Source organism: Podarcis gaigeae (assembly GCF_964106915.1).
Source record: "Podarcis gaigeae genome assembly, chromosome: 18".
NCBI classification, from domain to species: domain Eukaryota; kingdom Metazoa; phylum Chordata; class Lepidosauria; order Squamata; family Lacertidae; genus Podarcis; species Podarcis gaigeae.
Window position 1 is genome coordinate 3,343,384 of NC_139696.1, and position 20,670 is coordinate 3,364,053.

General features: G+C 49.6%; 3 protein-coding genes across 3 annotated transcripts in view; 2 read left to right on the forward strand and 1 right to left on the reverse strand.

Annotated features, from left to right (window-relative positions):
- The window catches only part of APC2 (APC regulator of WNT signaling pathway 2), a 56,724-nt gene extending 44,603 nt beyond the window's left edge, over nucleotides 1-12,121 (reverse strand). The window contains exon 1 of the mRNA XM_083720131.1: nucleotides 11,562-12,121. The gene's annotated coding sequence lies outside the window, so the exon portion shown is untranslated. The remainder of the gene's footprint in view (nucleotides 1-11,561) is intronic.
- GAMT (guanidinoacetate N-methyltransferase) overlaps nucleotides 1-20,670 on the forward strand; it is a 218,826-nt gene that overhangs the window by 120,278 nt on the left and 77,878 nt on the right. The window lies entirely within an intron of this gene.
- LOC310835462 (gap junction beta-5 protein-like) lies at nucleotides 7,532-19,584 on the forward strand. Its single transcript, XM_083720092.1, has 2 exons — nucleotides 7,532-7,748; nucleotides 18,608-19,584. The coding sequence occupies exon 2, from the start codon at nucleotides 18,914-18,916 to the stop codon at nucleotides 19,580-19,582; it is 669 nt and encodes a 222-aa protein (XP_083576218.1). The 5' UTR covers nucleotides 7,532-7,748; nucleotides 18,608-18,913; the 3' UTR covers nucleotides 19,583-19,584.

Consider the following 20,670-nt stretch of genomic DNA (forward strand, 5'->3'; position numbering starts at 1 on the left):
GGCTGGCGCCAGCCAATAGCAACCCAGAACATGCTCTTGTGTAACCATGGCGACAGCCAATGGCTTCCAAGATGATGGATATATAACACACACACACACACACACACACACACACACACACACACACAGAGAGAGAGAGAGAGAGAGAGAGAGAGAGAGAGTCTCTCTTTCTGTATCCCCCTCCTCCCAATAGATAGATTAGATAGATAGATAGATAGATAGATAGATAGATAGATAGATAGATAGATGATAGATAGATAGATAATGGTAAGCCCCATCTTTAAAAATCAACACAGCTGAACTGGAGAAGCCAGCCTTCCATTTTGAGTTGGTTTTGACTCGGGAGCTCAGATTTATTTTTAATTTTTTTAAGTGGGGTGGGGGGAGGTGGCAGAGAAAATAATGGGTGGCAGACGTCCCCCTGCCCTCGCCAGCCAAGGTTTTAATCTGCACCATACATCAAAAGCACATCCCAGCGCATCGGTTTTTCCACCTTTCAAAAGGATCCTGGAAACTATAGTTTTGTCCTGCGCACTGCAAATTGCAGCTTCCTCCGAGGAGTGGGTGGGAAAACTACAGCTCCCATGGTTCTTTGTGTGCGTAGGGGAGTTCATGTTTATTATATACCATAAAACCCACATACACCGAAAGCCCTCTGAGCGATCGACGAAAAAGGATAAGAGAATAAGAGTCTCACTAAAATAAAATAAAATTGCACCCTTAAGTTAAAGTGTACAGGCTAAAAACCAAAAGAAAAACAGACTGAAACAAATTAAAACCCCTACGAACTTTCTAAATGCCTGGGCTCTGAAGGATATGCTTTGAAAGCATGATGTGGACTCTGTTAGAACCCCTTTCTGCCCATTCTCACTCGCTGCCCCATATACATGGAGAACATTGGAGGAGATGGGATGGGGAGAAGGGCAGAGAATCGCTTGGGAAGATGAGTGAACTAATGCCAGGGTACTGGAAGAAGCAAAGATCACCCGTGTCGAAGCAATGATTCTTCAACATCAATTTCATTGGACTGGTCATGGTGTTTGGATGCACGATTATCGTCTTCCAAAGCAACTGCTGTATTCCGAACTTAAAAACGGAAAGCGTAATGCTTGTTTTGTTGTTGTTTAGTCATTTAGTCATGTCCGCCTCTTCGTGACCCCCTGGACCAGAGCACGCCAGGCACTCCTGTCTTCCACTGCCTCCCGCAGTTTTGTCAAACTCATGCTGGTCGCTTCGAGAACACAGTCCCACCATCTCGTCCTCCGTCGTCCCCTTCTCCTTGAGCCCTCCATCTTTCCCAACATCAGGGTCTTTTCCAGGGAGTCTTCTCTTCTCATGAGGTGGCCAAAGTCCTGGAGCCTCAGCTTCAGGATCTGTCTTTCCAGTGAGCACTCAGGGCTGATTTCCTTCCGAATGGAGAGGTTTGATGTTCTTGCAGTCCATGGGACTCTCAAGAGTCTCCTCCAGCACCAGAATTCAAAAGCAACCATTCTTTGGCGATCGGCCTTCTTTATGGTCCAGCTCTCACTTCCATACATCACTATGCTTAATGCTGGCGGTCAACAAAAGAGGTTCAAAGACCCTCTCAAGGCAAATCTTTAAAAAAATGTAGCATAAACACCAACAACTGGGAAACACTGGCCTGCAAGCGCTCCAGTTGGAGAACAGCCTTTCCCAAAGGTGTCGTAGGCTTTGAAGACACTCGAACTCAGGATGCAAGGGAGAAACGTGCTAAGAGGAAGACATGCTTGGCAAATCCACACCATGAAACCTATGTCCCCACTGTGGAAGGATGTGTGGATCCAGAATTGGCTTCCACAGCCACTTACAGACTCATTGTTAAAACCGTGTTTATGAAAGACAATCTTACTCGGCTACGAGGGATCGCCAAAGAAGAAAAGTAAAATTTCCTTCTTTTTAGTGTGTGTGCGAGGTTCCAACCCTCTAAAAGAAAAATGTAGAAAACCAAGATAGTCATTGGAGGTCAAGTCTATTTTAAGACTGACTATTCATTATGAATTAATGTCATAAACGCTCCTGGGGAAAGTTTTGGCTCAAGGCAGTGACAGGGAAACTCTAGATCCCAGAGATCTCTCTCAGATCACCCACCCCCCCACTTCAGTTATTTTAAGCTGTAGGCAAATTAAAATCACCAACCCCTTTGTGAAGATCACATGTAGTCTCCTACTGGATTGGATTCAGAGTAGACTCATTTGAAGGACCCAGGTCATTCCCTTTCAATGGGCCTACATTGGACAGGGACCCACCGATTGCAACAGCTGTGTTGGCACCCCATAAATATATAGTTAAAAAACAACAGTGTGTTCATCTGGGTCCATAAAAACAGGGCAGGGCAAATTTCCATTTGGGTGACTTTTCGCAAGTCCTTCAAAGTCTGCAGAGTTCAAGGGGGATGAGCTAGAATTCGTTCAGCACCCTGGACAGAGCAGGCATCAAATATCCCTAAGGTTCCCATCTGCACTATAAATTTAAAACAGTCTTGCCCCATTTTGAACAGCCAAGGCTTCCTCCTCAATTCATCATGGGAATGGTAGTTTGGTCTGAGTGCTGAGAGCATTTGGGAGATCCCTGTTCCCAAAGCTCCCTGGGAAGAGGGCATGGATTTTTAAACCACTGGTCCCATCACCTCCTGGCAAATAGAAGGGAAAGAAATGGAGGCAGTGGGAGATTTTACTTTCTTGGGCTCCATGATCACTGCAGATGGTGATAGTAGCCATGAAATTAAAAGACCCCGGCTTCTTAGGAGAAAAGCGATGAGAAACCTAGACAGCATCTTAAAAAGCAGAGACATCAACTTGCCAACAAAGGTCCATACAGTTCAAGTTCTGGTTTTCCCAGTAGTGATGTATGGAAGTGAAAGCTGGACCATCAAGAAGGCTGATCGCCGAAGAATGGATGCTTTTGAATTCTGGTGCTGGAGGAGACTCTTGAGAGTCCCATGGACTGCAAGAACATCAAACCTCTCCATTCGGAAGGAAATCAGCCCTGAGTGCTCACTGGAAGGACAGATCCTGAAGCTGAGGCTCCAAGTCTTTGGCCACCTCATGAGAAGAAAAGACTCCCTGGAAAAGACCCTGATGTTGGGAAAGATGGAGGGCACAAGGAGAAGGGGATGGCAGAGGACGAGGTGGTGGGACAGTGTTCTTGAAGCTACCAGCATGTGTTTGACCAAACTGCGGGAGGCAGTGGAAGACAGGAGGGCCTGGCGTGCTATGGTCCAGGGGGTCACGAAGAGGCGGACACAACTAAATGACTAAACAACAACAGTAATTGACAAGAGCTGTAAGCTCAGGGGCTGGTCAGCTACCTTGCATGCAGAAGATCCCAGGTTGAATGACTAAAAAAGGGACCAAGTGATGGGATCGTTCCTTCTCTGACCCAGAAGAATCAAAAAGTCTGACTCTGCGTACAAGGCAGATTCCTGCATGCCAAAACTCTGGCGAAGAATTAGAGGATTTGGGTTGGAGTGGCATTGTGCTATTGTTGTTGTTGTTGCTGCTGTTGTTGTTACCATTGTAATATAATGATGATGATGATGATGATGATGATGATGATTTATACCCCACCCATCTGGTTGGGTTTCTCCAGCCACCCTGGGCAGCTCCCAAAAAGATATTAAAAACACAACAAAACATCAAACATTAAAAGCTTTCTTTTGGCAAATCCTACATAAGAGTAAAATAAATTCAGGATTAAGGGGGTAGAGGGGCCGTGGCCCTACTCTCCAAGTGCAGGCAAGATTCCAGTCCTCATTGTTCTCAGCCTAAAAAAGGGAATTGTGGATTGTGGAGAAGTCATCCCCTAATAATAATATTTTATTATTTCTACCCCGCCCATCTGGCTGGGTTTCCCCAGCCACTCTGGGCAGCTCCCAACTAAACATTAAAAACAGAATAAAACTTCAAACATTAAAGACTTCCCTAAACAGGGCTGCCTTCGGATGTCTTCTAAAAGTCAGATAGTTGTTTATCTCCTTGACATCTGATGGGAGGGCGTTCCACAGGGCAGGCGCCACCACCGAGAAGGCCCTCTGCCTGGTTCCCTGTAACCTCGCTTCTTGCAGGGAATGAACCACCAGAAGACCCTTGGGAGATGGACCCTGGTTGGAGACGCTCCTTCAGGTATACTGGGCCTGGACCGTTTAGGGCTTTCAAGGTCAGCACCAACCCTTTGAATTGTGCTCAGAAACCTACTGCAAAAGCACCCAGGTTTTGAGATTCGAAAGGAACAGAAGAGACATCCCCCTTCTCCTCCCCCAACCAATAAATAAATAAATTGATAGGGGCATTTGTGCCTTACGTCTCCCTGCCAAAATGCAGAATTTGGAATTAAATTTGTTTCTGGGGAGGAGATCGAGTGAACATATTAAACTACAGTCTCAGGGGTCTTAGTTATCAACCCAGATGTTCTGGGGAGATTAACAGCCTGGAAGGAGATCCCATCTGTCACCCCTGGGGCCAAGCCAGCGTCACATATCTAACGTGTCATATTAGATGAAAGAGAAAAACACTGGGAGAGTTAAAAGAAGAAAATCACGAGCGTTAAAATGAAATTATAGAACAGGAGGGGAGGAAGCGTATATTAAACAGAAGGGCATTAAAACAGCACACAAAGAAAAAGGGTTATCCGACTCAGAGTAGACCTATTGAAATTTACCTAAGCCTGCCCATTAATTTAAATGGATCTCGGACTGACATTAGACACTATCGATGGGTTTGCTTTTAGAAAACTGTAATTTGCTTCTAGATTATTGCTTTCCTCATCAAAGGACCCTGGGAACTTTCATTTGGTAAGGGTGCCGGGAATTGTAGCCCCGTGAGCGGGGGAACTACAATTCCCAGGATTGTGGGATTTTTTTATTGCTTAAAAAAAAAAGTTAAATGGAAACATTGCATTTCTCGGTGTTAAAGCAATAGTTTGTTAAGCAATGCCTTAACGTCGATCAACATAATCAAATATTTAGGGATGTGGGGGTTATTTAAAGCCCCCACAAAATAAACATATATTGATGGAATGTTTACTTTCTATACTGGCTCAATAGAGTAAAAATATTTCTTGGAAATATGCAGAAAACTGAAGCACACACATAGACCCCCAGAGAGAAAGAGAGAGAGAGAGGGAGGGAGGGAGGGAGGGAGGGAGGGAGGGAGGGAGGAAGGAAGGAAGGGAGAGAGAGAGTGAGAGAGGAAGGAAGGAAGGAAGGAAGGAAGGAAGGAAGGAAAGAGAGAGAGAAAGAAAGAAAGAAAGAAAGAAAGAAAGAAAGAAAGAAAGAAAGAAAAAGAAAGAAAAGAAAAAGAAAGAAAGAGAGAGAAAGAAAGAGAGAGAAAGAAAGAGAGAGAAAGAAAGAGAGAGAGAGAGAGGGAAGGAAGGAAGGAAGGAAGGAAGGAAGGAAGGAAGGAAGGAAGGAAGGGAAGGAAGGAAGGAAGGAAGGGAAGGAAGGAAGGAAGGAAGGAAGGAAGGAAGGAAGACCCACCAAGGCTAAACCTAGCTAGTGCTGTTACGGTTAGTCATATTCTTTCATTTCAAGGGATCACCTCTTGAGTCCAGAGGGAGGGACCAGATCTAATGGCTTCAAGTGACAAAAAAAGGAGTTTCCAACGAAACATTAGGAAAGAACTTTCTGAGGCTAAGGGCCATTCAGCAGTAGACTGGACTCAGAAAGGGGCAGAGTGTCCTTTACTGGAAGATTCCAAACAGAATTTGGGCGACCAATTCTCACGGAGTCTTTAGCTTTGATTCCTGTACTTCAGGGGGTTAGACTGGATGGCCTTTGGGGGTCCCCCATTCCACGATTCTGTGAAAACTGGACACGGGGGCCCCAAAGAAAAAGGAAGAACATCAAAACGAAAGAAAGAACTAAGTTAGTGAAAAATAAAGAGCAGGAATAATTAAGATGAAAGGAAAGAGAGGGAGGGAGCAAGGAGAGAGAGAAAAAATATCCTAAAGGAATTAAATCTGATCTAATCTGGATCTAGTCTGGATTTATTCAGCTGCTTTATCGTATTATTATTATTATTATTATTATTATTATTATTATTATTATTATTCTCTGTTCTACTGGTTTTGGATTGTTGGAAGCTGTCCTGGTATTTTGTTGTTTTAACAGGAGAGGCAATAACTTTTAAAGGAAAAAGAAGAAACATCTAGAGGAGATCTTGTGGGAAAGGAGGAAGGGACTTAAAATGCAAAAAAGGGAGAGGGAATTTAAATGAAAGGGGAAGAAAAAAAGAAGGGAGAGGAGGAAGAAAACTGAGCAAGAATTGGAAAGGGAAAGGGCCTGAAAATGAAAAAACAAAAAACAAATCCGCTTTAGTGGCTGAATCTTTTAGGACCTGGAGATTTTCCAGGGGAAGGAGAGAGGGGCTAGTCTCTCCCGCTGCGCCCCACCCCCCCCATACACTCACACCCTGCAAACCCCCCAGGGGGGTTAAACAAACAGGCTGTTGTTACCAGTTCCTGCTAATTGAAATTTCAGTCAAGATCCAGGGCGCAGGAGGAGATTAAAGGAGGGGGGGGGGTGAGAAAGAGGAAACCCAACTCTGGCAAACAAAGAGGCCCCAGGGGGGAGAGGGGGGGCATCCAAGCCCCCAGAAGCGGCCCCCCTCCCACCTCCCCTCTCATGTCCTGCTAAGAGGAAACATATCCCAGTTTGACAACTGGGAGGCAAGGTCAATGCAATTGCTGGATAGGAGCAGAGGAATCAATATATCATCACACACCCAGACACGGCATGCAAACACGTTGATGCTGGAGAGGGGAGGATTCTCCTCCCATCACACACACACACACAGAGGATGGGGTCACCATGGCAACCGGGCCTGACTGGTACCCAGCTTTGCCTAGAGGATGCAGACAGCCTGATAGAGGATGGGGAAGAGGAGGAGGTCATGGAAAAGATGGTGGGAGGAGTAAAACAGACCCCCCCAAAAAAAAACCTATTAAAGAAACAATTCTGGGAAGGAAGGGGGAAGGTAAAGGGGGTCCCAGCAAGCTTGTTATTATTTAGTTGTGTCCGCCTCTTCGTGACCCCCTGGATCAGAGCACGCCAGGCACTCCTGTCTTCAAACTCATGCTGGTCCCTTCGAGAACACTGTCCCACCATCTCGTCCTCTGTCGTCCCCTTCTCCTTGTGCCCTCCATCTTTCCCAGCATCAGGGTCTTTTCCAGGGAGTCTTCTCTTCTCCTGAGGTGGCCAAAGTCTTGGAGCCTCAGCTTCAGGATCTGTCCTTCCAGGGAGCACTCAGGGCTGATTTCCTTCCGAATGGAGAGGTTGGATCTTCTTGCAGTCCATGGGACTCTCAAGAGTCTCCTCCAGCACCAGAATTCAAAAGCACCCATTCTTCAGCGATTAGCCTTCTGGGTTTTTGTTTTTTAAATTATAAAATGTGTGTGTGTCTCTCAGCGGGGAAGGGATTAATGTACACACCTCAAGTGCTAAAGGAGGGCGGCCGCTGCCTCTCTGCGTGAGTCCCTGCTGCACTCTGGCCGGCCTCTGTGTACAGAGGTGGCTCTCTGCGCAAGTCCCTCTGTCCTAACCACATACAAGGGACTCTTGCACTGCAAATCCATCTCTCCTCCTCACCAGCCTCTCAGCTGCCTCTCTGTATGAGTCCCCGGTTCCTTCCCATCCGTCTCCACTGGGGATGGAGTGCTCTGTTGAATCTCTATACAGTGGTACCTCGGGTTACAGACGCTTCAAGTTACAGACTCCGCTAACCCAGAAATAGGTTAAGAGCTGAGAACAGAAATCGTGCTCTGGCGTCGCGGTGGCAGCAGGAGGCCCCATTAGGTAAAGTGGTGCTTCAGATTAAGAACAGCTTCAGGTTAAGAACGGACCTCTGGAAGGAATTAAGTACTTAACCCGAGGTACCACTGTACTGGGTTATCCTGGACGCAGAAGAATCTCCACCTCAAGAGAAGAGGCGGCCTGTCGCAACTCTGGATGAGGGACGGAGGGCTTTGGGTATCTCGCCTTCCAGACCTGCTCCCTATATCTGAGATCTGCCCAAAGCAACATAGGGGATGGGCTACTCAGAAGGCGGTTAGCTCTCTGAGAGCAAACCCTTTTTTGACTTTACACTTGCATACCAAATCCTTTGACGTTTGGGATGCAGTAAATGTCTCTGTCCTGGAACTCTGGAGCGCTGCTGCCAGTCTGTGCAAAGCTAGATAGGGGATAAGGCAGTCTGTTATGATGTTAGCCGCCCTGAGCCCAGCTCCGGCTGGGGAGGGCGGGGTACAAATAAAAATTCATTATTATTATTATTATTATTATTCACAACCCTTCCTGAATCTGCTGTCTTCAATCAGAGCAATTGTTCAGAAAGGTTTCTCGCAGGCTATTTAACAAAGGCCAGTCCTTTCCAAGCATGGAAGGGAGAGCTGGACCATCAAGAAGGCTGATCGCCGAAGAATGGATGCTTTTGAATTCTGGTGCTGGAGGAGACTCTTGAGAGTCCCATGGACTGCAAGAACATCAAACCTCTCCATTCGGAAGGAAATCAGCCCTGAGTGCTCACTGGAAGGACAGATCCTGAAGCTGAGGCTCCAAGTCTTTGGCCACCTCATGAGAAGAGAAGACTCCCTGGAAAAGACCCTGATGTTGGGAAAGATGGAGGGTGCAAGGAGAAGGGGACGACAGAGGACGATATGGTGGGACATTGTTCTCGAAGCTACCAGCATGAGTTTGACCATACTGCGGGAGGCAGTGGAAGACAGGAGGGCCTGGCGTGCTCTGGTCCAGGGGGTCACAAAGAGGCGGACACCACTAAACGACTAAACAACAACAAAAGTATATGTATTAGGACAATCCTTGCTGACAAAGGTCCGTATAGTTCAAGCTCTGGTTTTCCCAGTAGTGATGTATGGAAGTGAGAGCTGGACAATCAAGAAGGCTGATCGCCGAAGAATGGATGCTTTTGAATTCTGGTGCTGGAGGAGACTCTTGAGAGTCCCATGGACTGCAAGAAGATCCAACCTCTCCATTCGGAAGGAAATCAGCCCTGAGTGCTCACTGGAAGGACAGATCTTGAAGCTAAGGCTCCAAGACTTTGGCCACCTCAGGAGAAGAGAAGACTCCTTGGAAAAGACCCTGATGTTGGGAAAGATGGAGGGCGCAAGGAGAAGGGGACGATGGAGGACGAGATGGTGGGACGGTGTTCTCGAAGCTGCTAATATGAGTTTGACCAAACTGCGGCAGGCAGTGGAAGACAGGAGGGCCTGGCGTGCTCTGGTCCAGGGGGTCACGAAGAGGCGGACACGACTAAATGACTAAACAACAACAACAAGTCCTTTCCAAAATTCCTGGAAAAAGCAAACACCAGCTTCTCTTTCTCCCCACCCTAAAATAACAAATAAATCCCACCCCTTTCCTAACCCCTCGAAGTTCACATGAGCACAAATCTGGCCCAGTGTCCCTGCAGGTAACTCTAACCTTGGGACAAAGACTAGACTGGCAACCTCCTGGCCTGCAATCAGCTTAGAAACAGGTGAGATTGCTGTAGGATATACTGTATTTTTCGCTCTATAAGACGCACCAGACCACAAGACGCACCTAGTTTTTGGAGGAAGGAAAACAAGAAAAAAAAATTTCTGAATCTCAGAAGCCAGAACAGCAAGAGGGATCGCTGCGCAGTGAAAGCAGAAATCCCTCTTGCTGTTCTGGCTTCTGGGATAGCTGCGCAGCCTGCATTCGCTCCATAAGACGCACACACATTTCCCCTTACTTTTGAGGAGGGGAAAAGTGAGTCTTATAGAGCAAAAAATACGTTGGGGTGGTGGAAAGGAACGGGAGTCAAACCAGTTTGCTTTGGGGATGGAAACAGATTGCCGTTCCGAACCGAGGACTCAAGAGATTGACTTAAGAGTCGGTAAGTGCTGAGTTCGAATCTTGTCTCTGTCTGGAACTCACAATGGATGGGTTGAGGCAGGTCTTCCCACCAAAAAATATGGATGATAATAATACTGGATTACCTGACAGGGGTGGTTGTTAATACTAATACTAATTTTATTTATACCCCACCCATCTGGCTGGGGTTTCCCTAGCCAATCTTGGCAGCTTCCAGCACACATAAAAACATCATATAGGATGGTTTAAGGATTGTTTCTTTATATCTACTAAATGTAAAGAGGCTTTAGCTCAGTGACAGAGCGCCCATGGCAGGTTCCATACTTGGCACACACACACACCCCGCCTGAAACCTTAGAGAGCTGTTGCCAGACAGTGTGGGGAATATTGCACTAGATGGAGCCACGGTCTAAGGCAACGTTCTGTTCATTTCGGCCTTGTAGTTCAAAGCGATGAGGACTAGAATCTTGCTTTATTTTTAAGGCAAGGTCCGGGGCATGCAGACGGTCCCCCTTGCCTGAAACCCCCGGACAGCTGCTGCCAGTCCGTGCGGACAGCACTGAGATAGGTGGAACCACGGGGGTACCGACTCTGTATAAGGCAATTGATGCAATCGAAAGAGCACACATTATTTTGTTATTGTGCATCAAACATCCCCGGCTCTGAGCCTTGGAACATGCAAAGTCATTCCAACAGCGAAATGGAGCCTCCTGGGCGAGGGCAGTCTACCGCAAAAACGCCAGGGATGCAAACCAGGGGCGTTCCTTCTACCGTCTTTGTTGACTGCATCGGTTTTTCCAGAGGGCATGTGTCCAACCACTTTTGGACACAGAACGCTCTATTAGATGGGCTGGTTTTTTGGGACGGATCCAGCAAACCCATTCCGAACGCTCGCTTGTTTTTTTTCTTTCTTCCAGGGCGTTGGTGTCATTTGGCTAAACTCGGAGACGTCCTTTTTCGGCCTCTCTCCCTTTGCCTTCCCTGTGGACATCAGCCAAGCGGCCAAGCCTTTAGGAAAGGGGCGGTGGGGGAAAATGGCGCTCCATTTTGGGCCAGTATCAAATCTACACACAGAGACACACACACTGCCTCTCTGCCTGCCAACACACCTTTGTCTGGAGTTGTCATCACTAGGCAACAAAAATGCAGAAAACAGGTCCCCGTCCTTTTTGCAAGGATGGGGGTATTTGTGTATCTGTAATCACGACAGCGAGATGGATGGATAAACAGACAGCAAGACAGATAGCCAGCCAGCCAAACCATTTATCACCAAAGGAGGTTGCAACAACTAAAGCACAATATTGGCCATCGTTTAAAACACACACATCAGTGTAGCACAACCGAAATGAGATTGTGGCTCCGGGGAACACCGCAGCGTGAACAAACCCAGGCTCAAAACCGCAATCTGGACCTTGCAAAATTAAAACCGTCCCTGCCACCCTCCACAGCTTGCACCCTGCATTTGCAGCTCCCGGTTCCCCCCAAGGGCTGGTACCTGATTTTATAAACCCGCAAGCTGAGAGGGCCAGCGGTTGCATTAGAAAAAACAACACACAAACACAAACAGATTGAAGCTTTTTTGTTTGCCGTCGACGGCTATCGTTTGAGAGCAGGAGAGAAAGCATATTGGAAAAGGCAGGTGCATCTCTTTAAGAAGGAAGGCAGCGAAAGGAAAAAGATGAAGGGGACTTACCTCATCAGCAAAGAAGGTTGAATGGAGTAAGGACAGGATTCAGAGCAAGCCCATGTAGCTCTCTGCATTCTCTGCCACCGTTTGGCTGGTTCTCCCCTCCCTCTTTGATGGATGCAGATGGGCTTGGCTGACTGGCTGGCTGGCTCTGGCAAGGACGGAGGCGGCAGCGCTCTCCAGCGAGCGCTAGGGAGCGGTGCAGAGTCAGTCCACCGGGTTGCTAGGGGGGAAATGTAGCTGAGAGAATATTGCAGGAGGAGGAGGCAGAGGAGGAGGCGGAGGAGGCGGCGGCGGCTGCAAGGCACTCTGCAAATTTTATTTTTATTTTCCAAATCATACCTGTCCTTTGTTTTGTTGTTGTTTAGTCGTTCAGTCGTGTCCGCCTCTTGGTGACCCCCTGGACCAGAGCACGCCAGGCCCTCCTGTCTTCCACTGCCTCCCGCAGTTTGGTCAAACTCATGTTCGCAGCTTCGAGAACACTGTCCCACCATCTCGTCCTCCGTCGTCCCCTTCTCCTTGCGCCCTCCATCTTTCCCAACATCAGGGTCTTTTCCAGGGAGTCTTCTTTTCTCATGAGGTGGCCAAAGTCTTGGAGCTTCAGCTTCAGGATCTGTCCTTCCAGTGAGCACTCAGGGCTGATTTCCTTAAGAATGGATTGGTCATCTGAACTGAATTTGCCCATTCCCGTCCATTTTAGTTCACTGATGCCCAGGATGTCAATATTTATTCTTGCCATCTCATTTTTGACCACATCCAACTTACCCAGGTTCATGGTTCTTACATTCCAGGTTCCTATGCAATATTTTTCTTTACAGCATTGGACTTTCCTTTCGCTTCCAGGCATATCCGCAACTGAACGTCCTTTCGGCTTTGGCCCAGCGCTTCATCAGCTCTGAATCTACTTGTACTTGTCCTCCGCTCTTCCTCAGTAGCATGTTGGACGCCTTCCGACCTCTGGGGCTCCTCTTCCAGTGTCATAACTTTTAGATGCCTGTTGTCTTTGTCCATGGAGTTTTCTTGGCAGGGATACTGGAGTGGCTTGCCGGTTCCTCCTCCAGGTGGATCACATTTGGTCAAAACTCTCCACTATGACCTGTTCATCTTGGGTGCCCTGAACAGCATAGTTCAGAGGTTCTCTGAGTTATTCAAGCCCCTTCGCCACGGCAAGGCAGGGATCCATGAAGGGGTCATACCCGCCCACCTGTGCCAAAAGCATCACCAGGTGTGCCTGGAGATGCCACTTCCCTGAAAACTCTGGGAAAGGGCCGGCGGTCAGTGGCTTTTAACCCACCCTGGGGTGCCCAGAAGGATGGTCAACACTGGCCTCTGTCCCTCTTTCCTTCACTCCCTCCTCTGTTGCCCTCTGGCGTTTCTGCCTCCGCAAGGCTTGTGAGGTTGTTTGTTGCAGCAGCCCAGGCGGCAAGCTCCGTGGGTGAATGGTGCCTCTGGGGCTGGGCAGGGGGTGCTTCCTAAGCCCCTGTGGGGCAGTGTGAAGAGGTGCCTCTCTTTGGGGCAGCTCAGAGAGCAAGGGAGGCAGTTGTGGCTGCCCAGAGATCTCCCAAGGAGATAGGAGGATGTTTGAAAAAGGGCGAGGGGCTGTCGGCTCTGCAGGCGAGGGGTGGCAGAACTGGGCACCCTAGCCCCACAGGGGTGTCCTGTGTTGCTCTTGCACAGATCCTGCTGGGGGGGCGCTTCCCTTGGGGGCATCTGGCCAGACACAGTGAGAACAGAATAGAGGGGGGGCCCCCGTTTGGGATCGGCCTTACCCTTTATTTGCCCAACCAACCTTTGAAAAGTCTGCGGAACTGCTGCCTCTGCTGCAGACGCCACAAAAGGCCCACTCCACATTTCTAAGGACTCGAACCTTTCACGTAGCGGTACTCCGACTTTGGAACTCCCTGCCACTTGACACCGAGCCTTCGCGGTGCTCTTTTCAGCGCCTGCTACAAACATTTTTGGGTTTAGGCAGGCCTCCCCAGATGCTCAGGAATTGGTGTCATGGTCCGGTCTATGGGCAATCGAAGTCCCGGCTGAGGACATCGAGACCAGGGGCAAGATGGCAGAGTGGGAGCAGGAATGGGAGTCAAGAAGTCAAGGGCCTGAGGGTCGAGAAGCAGGGAGTCATGCAGTCAGGGGTCTGAGGGTCGAGAAGCAAGGAATTATGAAGTCAGCGTCTGAGGATCAAGAAGCAAGGAGTCACGAAGTCAAGGGTCCGAGGATCAAGAAGCAAGGAGTCATGAAGTCAGGGGTCTGAGGATCAAGAAGCAAGGAGTCACAAAGTCAGGGGTCTGAGGGTCGAGAAGCAAGGAGTCACAAAGTCAAGGGTCCGAGGGTCGAGAAGCAGGGAGTCAAGGAGCTGAGGATCAGAAAGCAAGAAGCCAAACGCAGCAAGGCAGGGAACGTGTTGCTGTGGAAAAGAGCCGAGGGGAAATGCTGACCTTATATCCCTTCCCAGCTCTTGCCACCAGGTGAAGTGAGTTACCAATCAGCCTCACCTGTGTGGCTGCACCTTGCCTCTTCAGAAGAAACTTAGGAAGGCCCCAGTCCTGCAAAGTCCTACTGGTCCCAGGGCCTGGCTCCTGCACGCTCTCCTGACAGTTGGTGCGAGTTTTAACCCGCTTTCAGCCCACACTTATGAGGGACTCGGGTGGCGCTGTGGGTTCGAATCCCCGCAATGACGGGGTGAGCCCCCGTTGCTCGGTCCCTGCTCCTGCCAACCTAGCAGGTCAAAAGCACGTCAAAATGCAAGTAGATAAATAGGTACTGCTCCGGCGGGAAGGTAAACGGCTTTTCCGTGCGCTGCTCTGGTTCGCCAGAAGCGGCTTCGTCCTGCTGGCCACATGACCCGGAAGCTGTACGCCGGCTCCCTCGGCCAGTAAAGCGAGATGAGTGCCGCAACCCCAGAGTCGGCCACGACTGGACCTAACGGTCAGGGGTCCCTTTACCTTTTTAACTCATAAATTAATAAACCGGGCTCTTCCGATGTTCTTCTAAGGTTCAAAGCTGGCATTTCCATTTGCCTGCCCAGGAAACAAAACACTTACAATGGTACCATGGGTTTAAGAACAGTTTAGTTTATGAACAGCTTGGATTAAGAACGCTGCAAACCCGGAAGTAGGTGTCTTGGTTTGTGAACTTTGCCTTGGAAGAAGAACACGTTTCGCTTCCTGTTGAGGGTGTTCCATTTCATGCCCCACAGAGGACCTTAAGGTCCATGGATAATCATAGTTTAGAGGTCCCGGGCCCTAAGGAAGTCAGACTATCCTCCACCAGGGCCTTCTCAGTGATGGCTCCGACCTGGTGGAATGCTCTGTGCCATGAGACCAGGGCCCTGCAGGATTTAACCTCCTTCCGCAGGGCCTCTAAGACAGAACTATTCCGCCTGGCTTTCAATTTGTACTTAGCCTGATCTTTTATTCCCCTTCCTTTCCTCCCTCTCCCCTTTTTATTAAGATTACCCGCTCTGGGATCCCACAGCTAATTCTCCCCTGGTCTCCTCGCTGGCCCAAACAGGACTAATTCAACCAGCTAGCCCTGGTGATCATCTAATGTTTATTGGATGGATTTCCCCCCTAAAGTGATTTTTGAATTCTGAATTTATTGTTATTCATGTTTTATTTTGTGTTTTATGCTGTTTTTTGTTGCATCAATTAAGTGTTTAAATTTGTTGTTAGCCGCCCTGAGCCCGGGTTGCTGAACCGGGAAGGGCGGGGTATAAATAAAATTTTATTATTATTATTTGTAAATAATATTTGTATATTCTGAACAAAATGCTTGTTTAACCTGGAGGTAGGCTGTATGAATTGTGTATTGCTTTGTAACGATTTGTTGGGTCTCTGGACCGTAATAAAGATTGTTGTTGTTGTAAATTGAGTTCCCCGCTGCTATGGGAAAGCGCGCCTTGGTTTCAGAATGCTTTGGTTTCAGAACGGACTTCCGGAACGGATTAAGTTCATAAACCAAGGCAGTGGCGTAGTGCGGGGGTGCAGGGGGGCGCAACATCTGGGGGGGGCGCTCGCCGCCTCCGGAGTCGCCGAAGAGCCTCGGGCGCAGGCTGTAGCAGAGCCCCATGTCTCGCGGAACCGACGAGCTGTGCCCGCGTCCGGGCTGAAGGCGTCCGGCAGGCAGCGGCTCTCAGCGCTCGCCGCGGTCCCCGCACATCAGAGCCACAGAGGGCGCGCCAGGCAGCCCCTCCTCACAGCCCCCCCGCCGCCACCGCTGCTGCAGCTGCTGGGCCATGTTGCATTTTCCTCGCCTCTCTGCCCTCCTCCTCCTCCGGGCAAGCGGCGTCGTTTGGGCAGCAGCGGCAGCGGCAACTCACCTCAGATCACCTGACACAGACCTGCCGCCACCGCCGTGGCTACCTTACCGTAAATACCCCAGCCCAGGCAGCAGCAAGAAGAAGCTGGCAGCGGCGGCAGGTTAGGGGTTAGGGGCGCAAATTACTTGCCTTGCCCCGGGTGCTGACAACCCACGCTACGCCACTGAACCAAGGTCCCACTGTATATCTATTTCAAACTGCAAAGAACAACCCTTCCTTCAGGTGTTTCTTAAGAAGAACACCTGCCTTTGTCTCGACTGCTTTAAGCTCACTGGGACAGGAATCCCCACCCTTTGCTGAAAACGCTGCCTTGTTTATATCAAAATAAACCCACAGGAGATATTTCCTGGTCTCTTAACCGCTGCCCTTGATACCAGGAAGGGCAGCTTCAGAGAGGCAGTCTGGAGGATGAAGGACTTCTGACCATCTTCATGCCGTTTCGCTCCCTTTAGAAGATAAAACCGGCCTCGAGAAACAAATCTACGCAGCCTTTCAGATCCAGAGACGGACGCCCTGCCAGGTGAGGAATGTGCTGAGAACTCAGACTTGCAGACTTTGCTTTATCCCTTCAATCTCTTTCTAAAACATTCTAAAGGCAGAATGTTTTTTCTGTTTCAACGTCTCTAGTCCTGGGCTGAGGGACGCGGGTGGCGCTGTGGGTTAAACCACAGGGCCTAGGACTTGCTGATCAGAAGGTCGGCGGTTCGAATCCCCGCCGGGTGAGCTCCCGTTGCTCAGTCCCTGCTCCTGTCAACCTAGCAGTTCGAAAGCATAATTTCCATTTCACCCCATCCTCCAAAATGACCAAATTCAGATGTACCACCCTGACGTTAATCACACACCCCCTCCAGAAGACCAGCTGAGCTTGCTGCCTCAACACCACAAAAAAAAAAGGGCTTGGGTTCAGCCTAAGACTGGTTGCCCTCTTTAAACCAAGGCAGCTTTTGCCAAGCTGGCAGGTTATGGGTGGGGGATGCGGGTGGTGCTGTGGGCTAAACCACAGAGCCTAGGACTTGCCGATCAGAAGGTCAGTGGTTCGAATCCCCGCAATGACGGGGTGAGCTCCCGTTGCTCGGTCCCTGCTCCTGTCAACCTAGCAGTTTGAAAGCACCTCAAAGTGCAAGTAGATAAATAGGTACCGCTCCGGCGGGAAGGTAAACGGCGTTTCCGTGCGCTGCTCTGGTTCGCCAGAAGCGGCTTAGTCCTGCTGGCCACATGACCCGGAAGCTGGACGCCGGCTCCCTCGGCCAGTAAAGCGAGATGAGCGCTGCAACCCCAGAGTTGGCCACAACTGGACCTAATGGTCAGGGGTCCCTTTACCTTTACCTTAGTCCTGGGCTGAGGACACCAGCCCTTTCTCAAAAACGGTACATGGCTCCCAGTACGTTTCTGAGCACAATTCAAAGTGATTGTGTTGACCTTTAAAGCCCTAAACGGCCTCAGTCCAGTATCCCGGAAGGAGCGTCTCCACCCCCATCGTTCTGCCCGGACACTGAGGTCCAGCTCTGAGGGCCTTCTGGCGGTTCCCTCATTGAGGGAGGCCAAGTTACAGGGAACCAGGCAGAGGGCCTTCTCGGTGGTGGCACCCGCCCTGTGGAACGCCCTCCCATCAGATGTCAAAGCAATAAACATCTACCTGACATTCAGAAGACATCTGAAGGCAGCCCTGTTCAGGGAAGTTTTTAATATGTGACATTTTAGTGTATCTTTCATCTTTGTTGGAAGCCGCCCAGAGTGGCTGGGGAAACCCAGCCAGATGGGCGGGGTACAAATAATAAATTATTATTATTATTATTATTATTATTATTATTATTATTATTACTACATGGGCTGAACTGTTTTGAGGGACTTTCATTCTTGCGTTTCAGATAAAACAGGGATCATTGTTCTCTTTCACTGGAGGGGGAAGAAACACAGAATGCGTCCCTCTGTACCGCTCCAACTCTCCTCAAACCCTAATACTGCCTCTGGTTTCCAAACTTGGGTCCTCTAGTTGTTTTTGGAGCACAACTCCCATCATCTGACTGCTGGTCTTGCTAGCTAGGGAAGATAGGGACTGTAGTTCAAAACCAGCTGAAGTTTGGGAAACATTGATCTGGTCCAACCCCTCTGAAATACAGGAATCTTTCCCACAATTCGGGGCTCGAACCCACAACCCAGAGATCAGGAATCTCATGCTCTACCAGACTGAGCTATCTGCAATAAAAGTCCCTGTTAGGGGGGAAAGAGGACGTAAAGCAATATGATAATAATAATAGATAATACAGCAATAATTGCAGGGACGCGGGTGGCGCTGTGGTCTAAACCACAGAGGCTCTTGGGCTTGCCAATCGGAAGGTCGGCGGTTCGAATCCCTGCGACGGAGTGAGCTCCCGTTGCTCTGTCCCAGCTCCTGCCAACCTAGCAGTTTGAAAGCACGCCAGTGCAAGTAGATAAAGAGGTACCACTGCAGTGGGAAGGTAAACAGCGTTTCCGTGCGCTCTGGTTTCCATCACGGTGTGCCGCTGCACCAGCAGTTTCGTCCTGCTGGCCACATGACCCGAAAGCTGTCTGTGGACAAACGCTGGCTCCCTCGGCCTGAAAGCGAGCTGAGTGCCGCAACCCCATAATCGCCTTTGACTAGACTTAACCGTCCAGGGGTCCTTTAACTTACCTTTATATATTACAGTGGTACCTCGGGTTACATACGCTTCAGGTTACATACGCTTCAGGTTACACACAGAAATAGTGCTTCAGGTTAAGAACTTTGCTTCAGGATGAGAACAGAAATTGTGCTCCGGCGGCGCGGCAGCAGCAGGAGGCCCCATTAGCTAAAGTGGTGCTTCAGGTTAAGAACAGTTTCAGGTTAAGAACGGACCTCCGGAACAAATTAAGTACTTAACCCGAGGTACCACTGTATTTTATATATGCTGGAAGCCACACAGAGTGGCTGGGGCAACCCAGTCACATAGACGGGGTATAAATAGTATGCCTTTACAGGAATAATAATGTGAATAATTTTGATTGCAGTGGAAAGCCGTTCCCGCAGGGACCCATGGGGACAGAAGTGTTTCTGACCGTCCTGAGCGGCACCAGCGGGCAGGCGCCCAGGCTGTGCCGTGCTGGCCTGGCTCTGTTTGCTGTGGTCCGGCTCGGATCCCTGGCCCTGGGTGCAAGAACCCTTTGGCAGGACGAGGCAGGGGACCTTCACTGCGACACCGCCGCTCCGGGCTGCCTTTTGGCCTGTTTCGACGCCGCCTTCCCGGTCTCCCCCTTCAACCTCTTCCTGCTGCAGATGGCAAGTCTTTTGACCCACGGAACTGCCTGCTACTGCGTTTTCCGCCCGCCCAGCTGCCCGGGAAAGAGTGGCTGGAGGCAGCGCCCGCCCCACAGCAAGAGGCGACTGCAGCAGCTGCACTGGCTCTGCCTGCTAGCCAAGGCGGCACTGGAAGCGATCTTCCTGACGGTTTTCCATGGACTCTACACTCGCTACCCGTCGCAGCTCCACTGCCCTCCGTCCGTCTCCTGTCCCGACTGGGTTCTGTGCACCGTCCAGCAAGCCAACTGGAAAGACGCCTTCAACGTTTTCGTAGCTGGGACTTCCTGGGCGTCCGTTGCGCTGTGTCTCCCTGGGTTGTACTCAGCGGCATCCGAAACCTTTCGCTGCGCATCGGGCCCAGGGAAGAGTCAACTGGAACGGACTCTCTTGATCCCGGATGTTTGACACCTCCCATCCGGCCAGCACCGACTGAAGGAGCGTCTCCACCCCCATCGTCCAGCCCGGACACCGGGGTCCAGCTCCGAGGGCCTCCTGGCAGTTCCCTCTCTGTGAGAAGCGAAGTTACAGGGAACCAGGCGGAGGGCCTTCTCGGTGGTGGCACCCTCCCTTCAGATGTCAAGGAAACAAACTACTATCTGACTTCAGAAGATATCTGAAGGCAGCCCTGTTTAGGGAAGTTTTTTAATGTTTGATGTTTTATTGTGTTTTTAATATTTTGTTGGCAGCCGCCCAGAGTGGCTGGGCGAACCTAACCAGATGGGTAGGGTACAAATAATAAATAATTATTATTATTACATCGCCAGATTTGACTAGGAGCACCTCTCCAACTGAGAAGGGTCTCTTCTAGAATTGGCCCCCCCTGGAGATGCTGTATTCAAAGCAGGCGTTTTGCCACAGAGCTATGCCCCTTCCCTTAGAAATACCGTATTTTTTACTCTATAAAACTCACTTTTTCCCTCCTAAAAAGTAAGGGGAAATGTGTGTGCGTCTTATGGAGCGAATGCAGGCTGCGCAGCTATCCCAGAAGCCAGAACAGCAAGAGGGATTGCTGCTTTCGCTGCGCAGCGATCCCTCTTGTTTTTCTGGCTTCTGAGATTCAGAATATTTTTTTCCTTGTTTTCCTCCTCCAAAAACTAGCTGCGTCTTGTGATCTGGTGCATCTTATAGAGCCAAAAATACGGTATTCTAGTCCTCCTGTTTCTGAATTGGCTGATTTAAGCAGGAAGCCAACTAGCGCCAAGCCAGCAAATTGCACTATGGAGCTCAATATTGTCCACACTGGATGGAAGCAATGCTTCTCCCGGGTTTCAGACAGGGGGCAGGCCCTAATTGGAGAAGCCCTCAGGCTGCCAGTCCGTGGAGACAATACTGGTCTCATTCGGTGTAAGGCAGTGAAGGAATGGGTTTCTGTGCAGTCAGTTTGAAACAGGACTCCCCTTTTCTTCTTTCTCCAAGAAAGCATTTCTAAAATGTGTCAACTTGAGCTGTTGAGCAAATGCATAACAAGAACACAGCTGTATAAACAAAGCGCT

Bases quoted from the DNA above. Each gene is read 5' to 3' on its own strand.
- LOC310835462 (XM_083720092.1), top strand. From the start codon at position 18,914: ATGGGGACAGAAGTGTTTCTGACCGTCCTGAGCGGCACCAGCGGGCAG.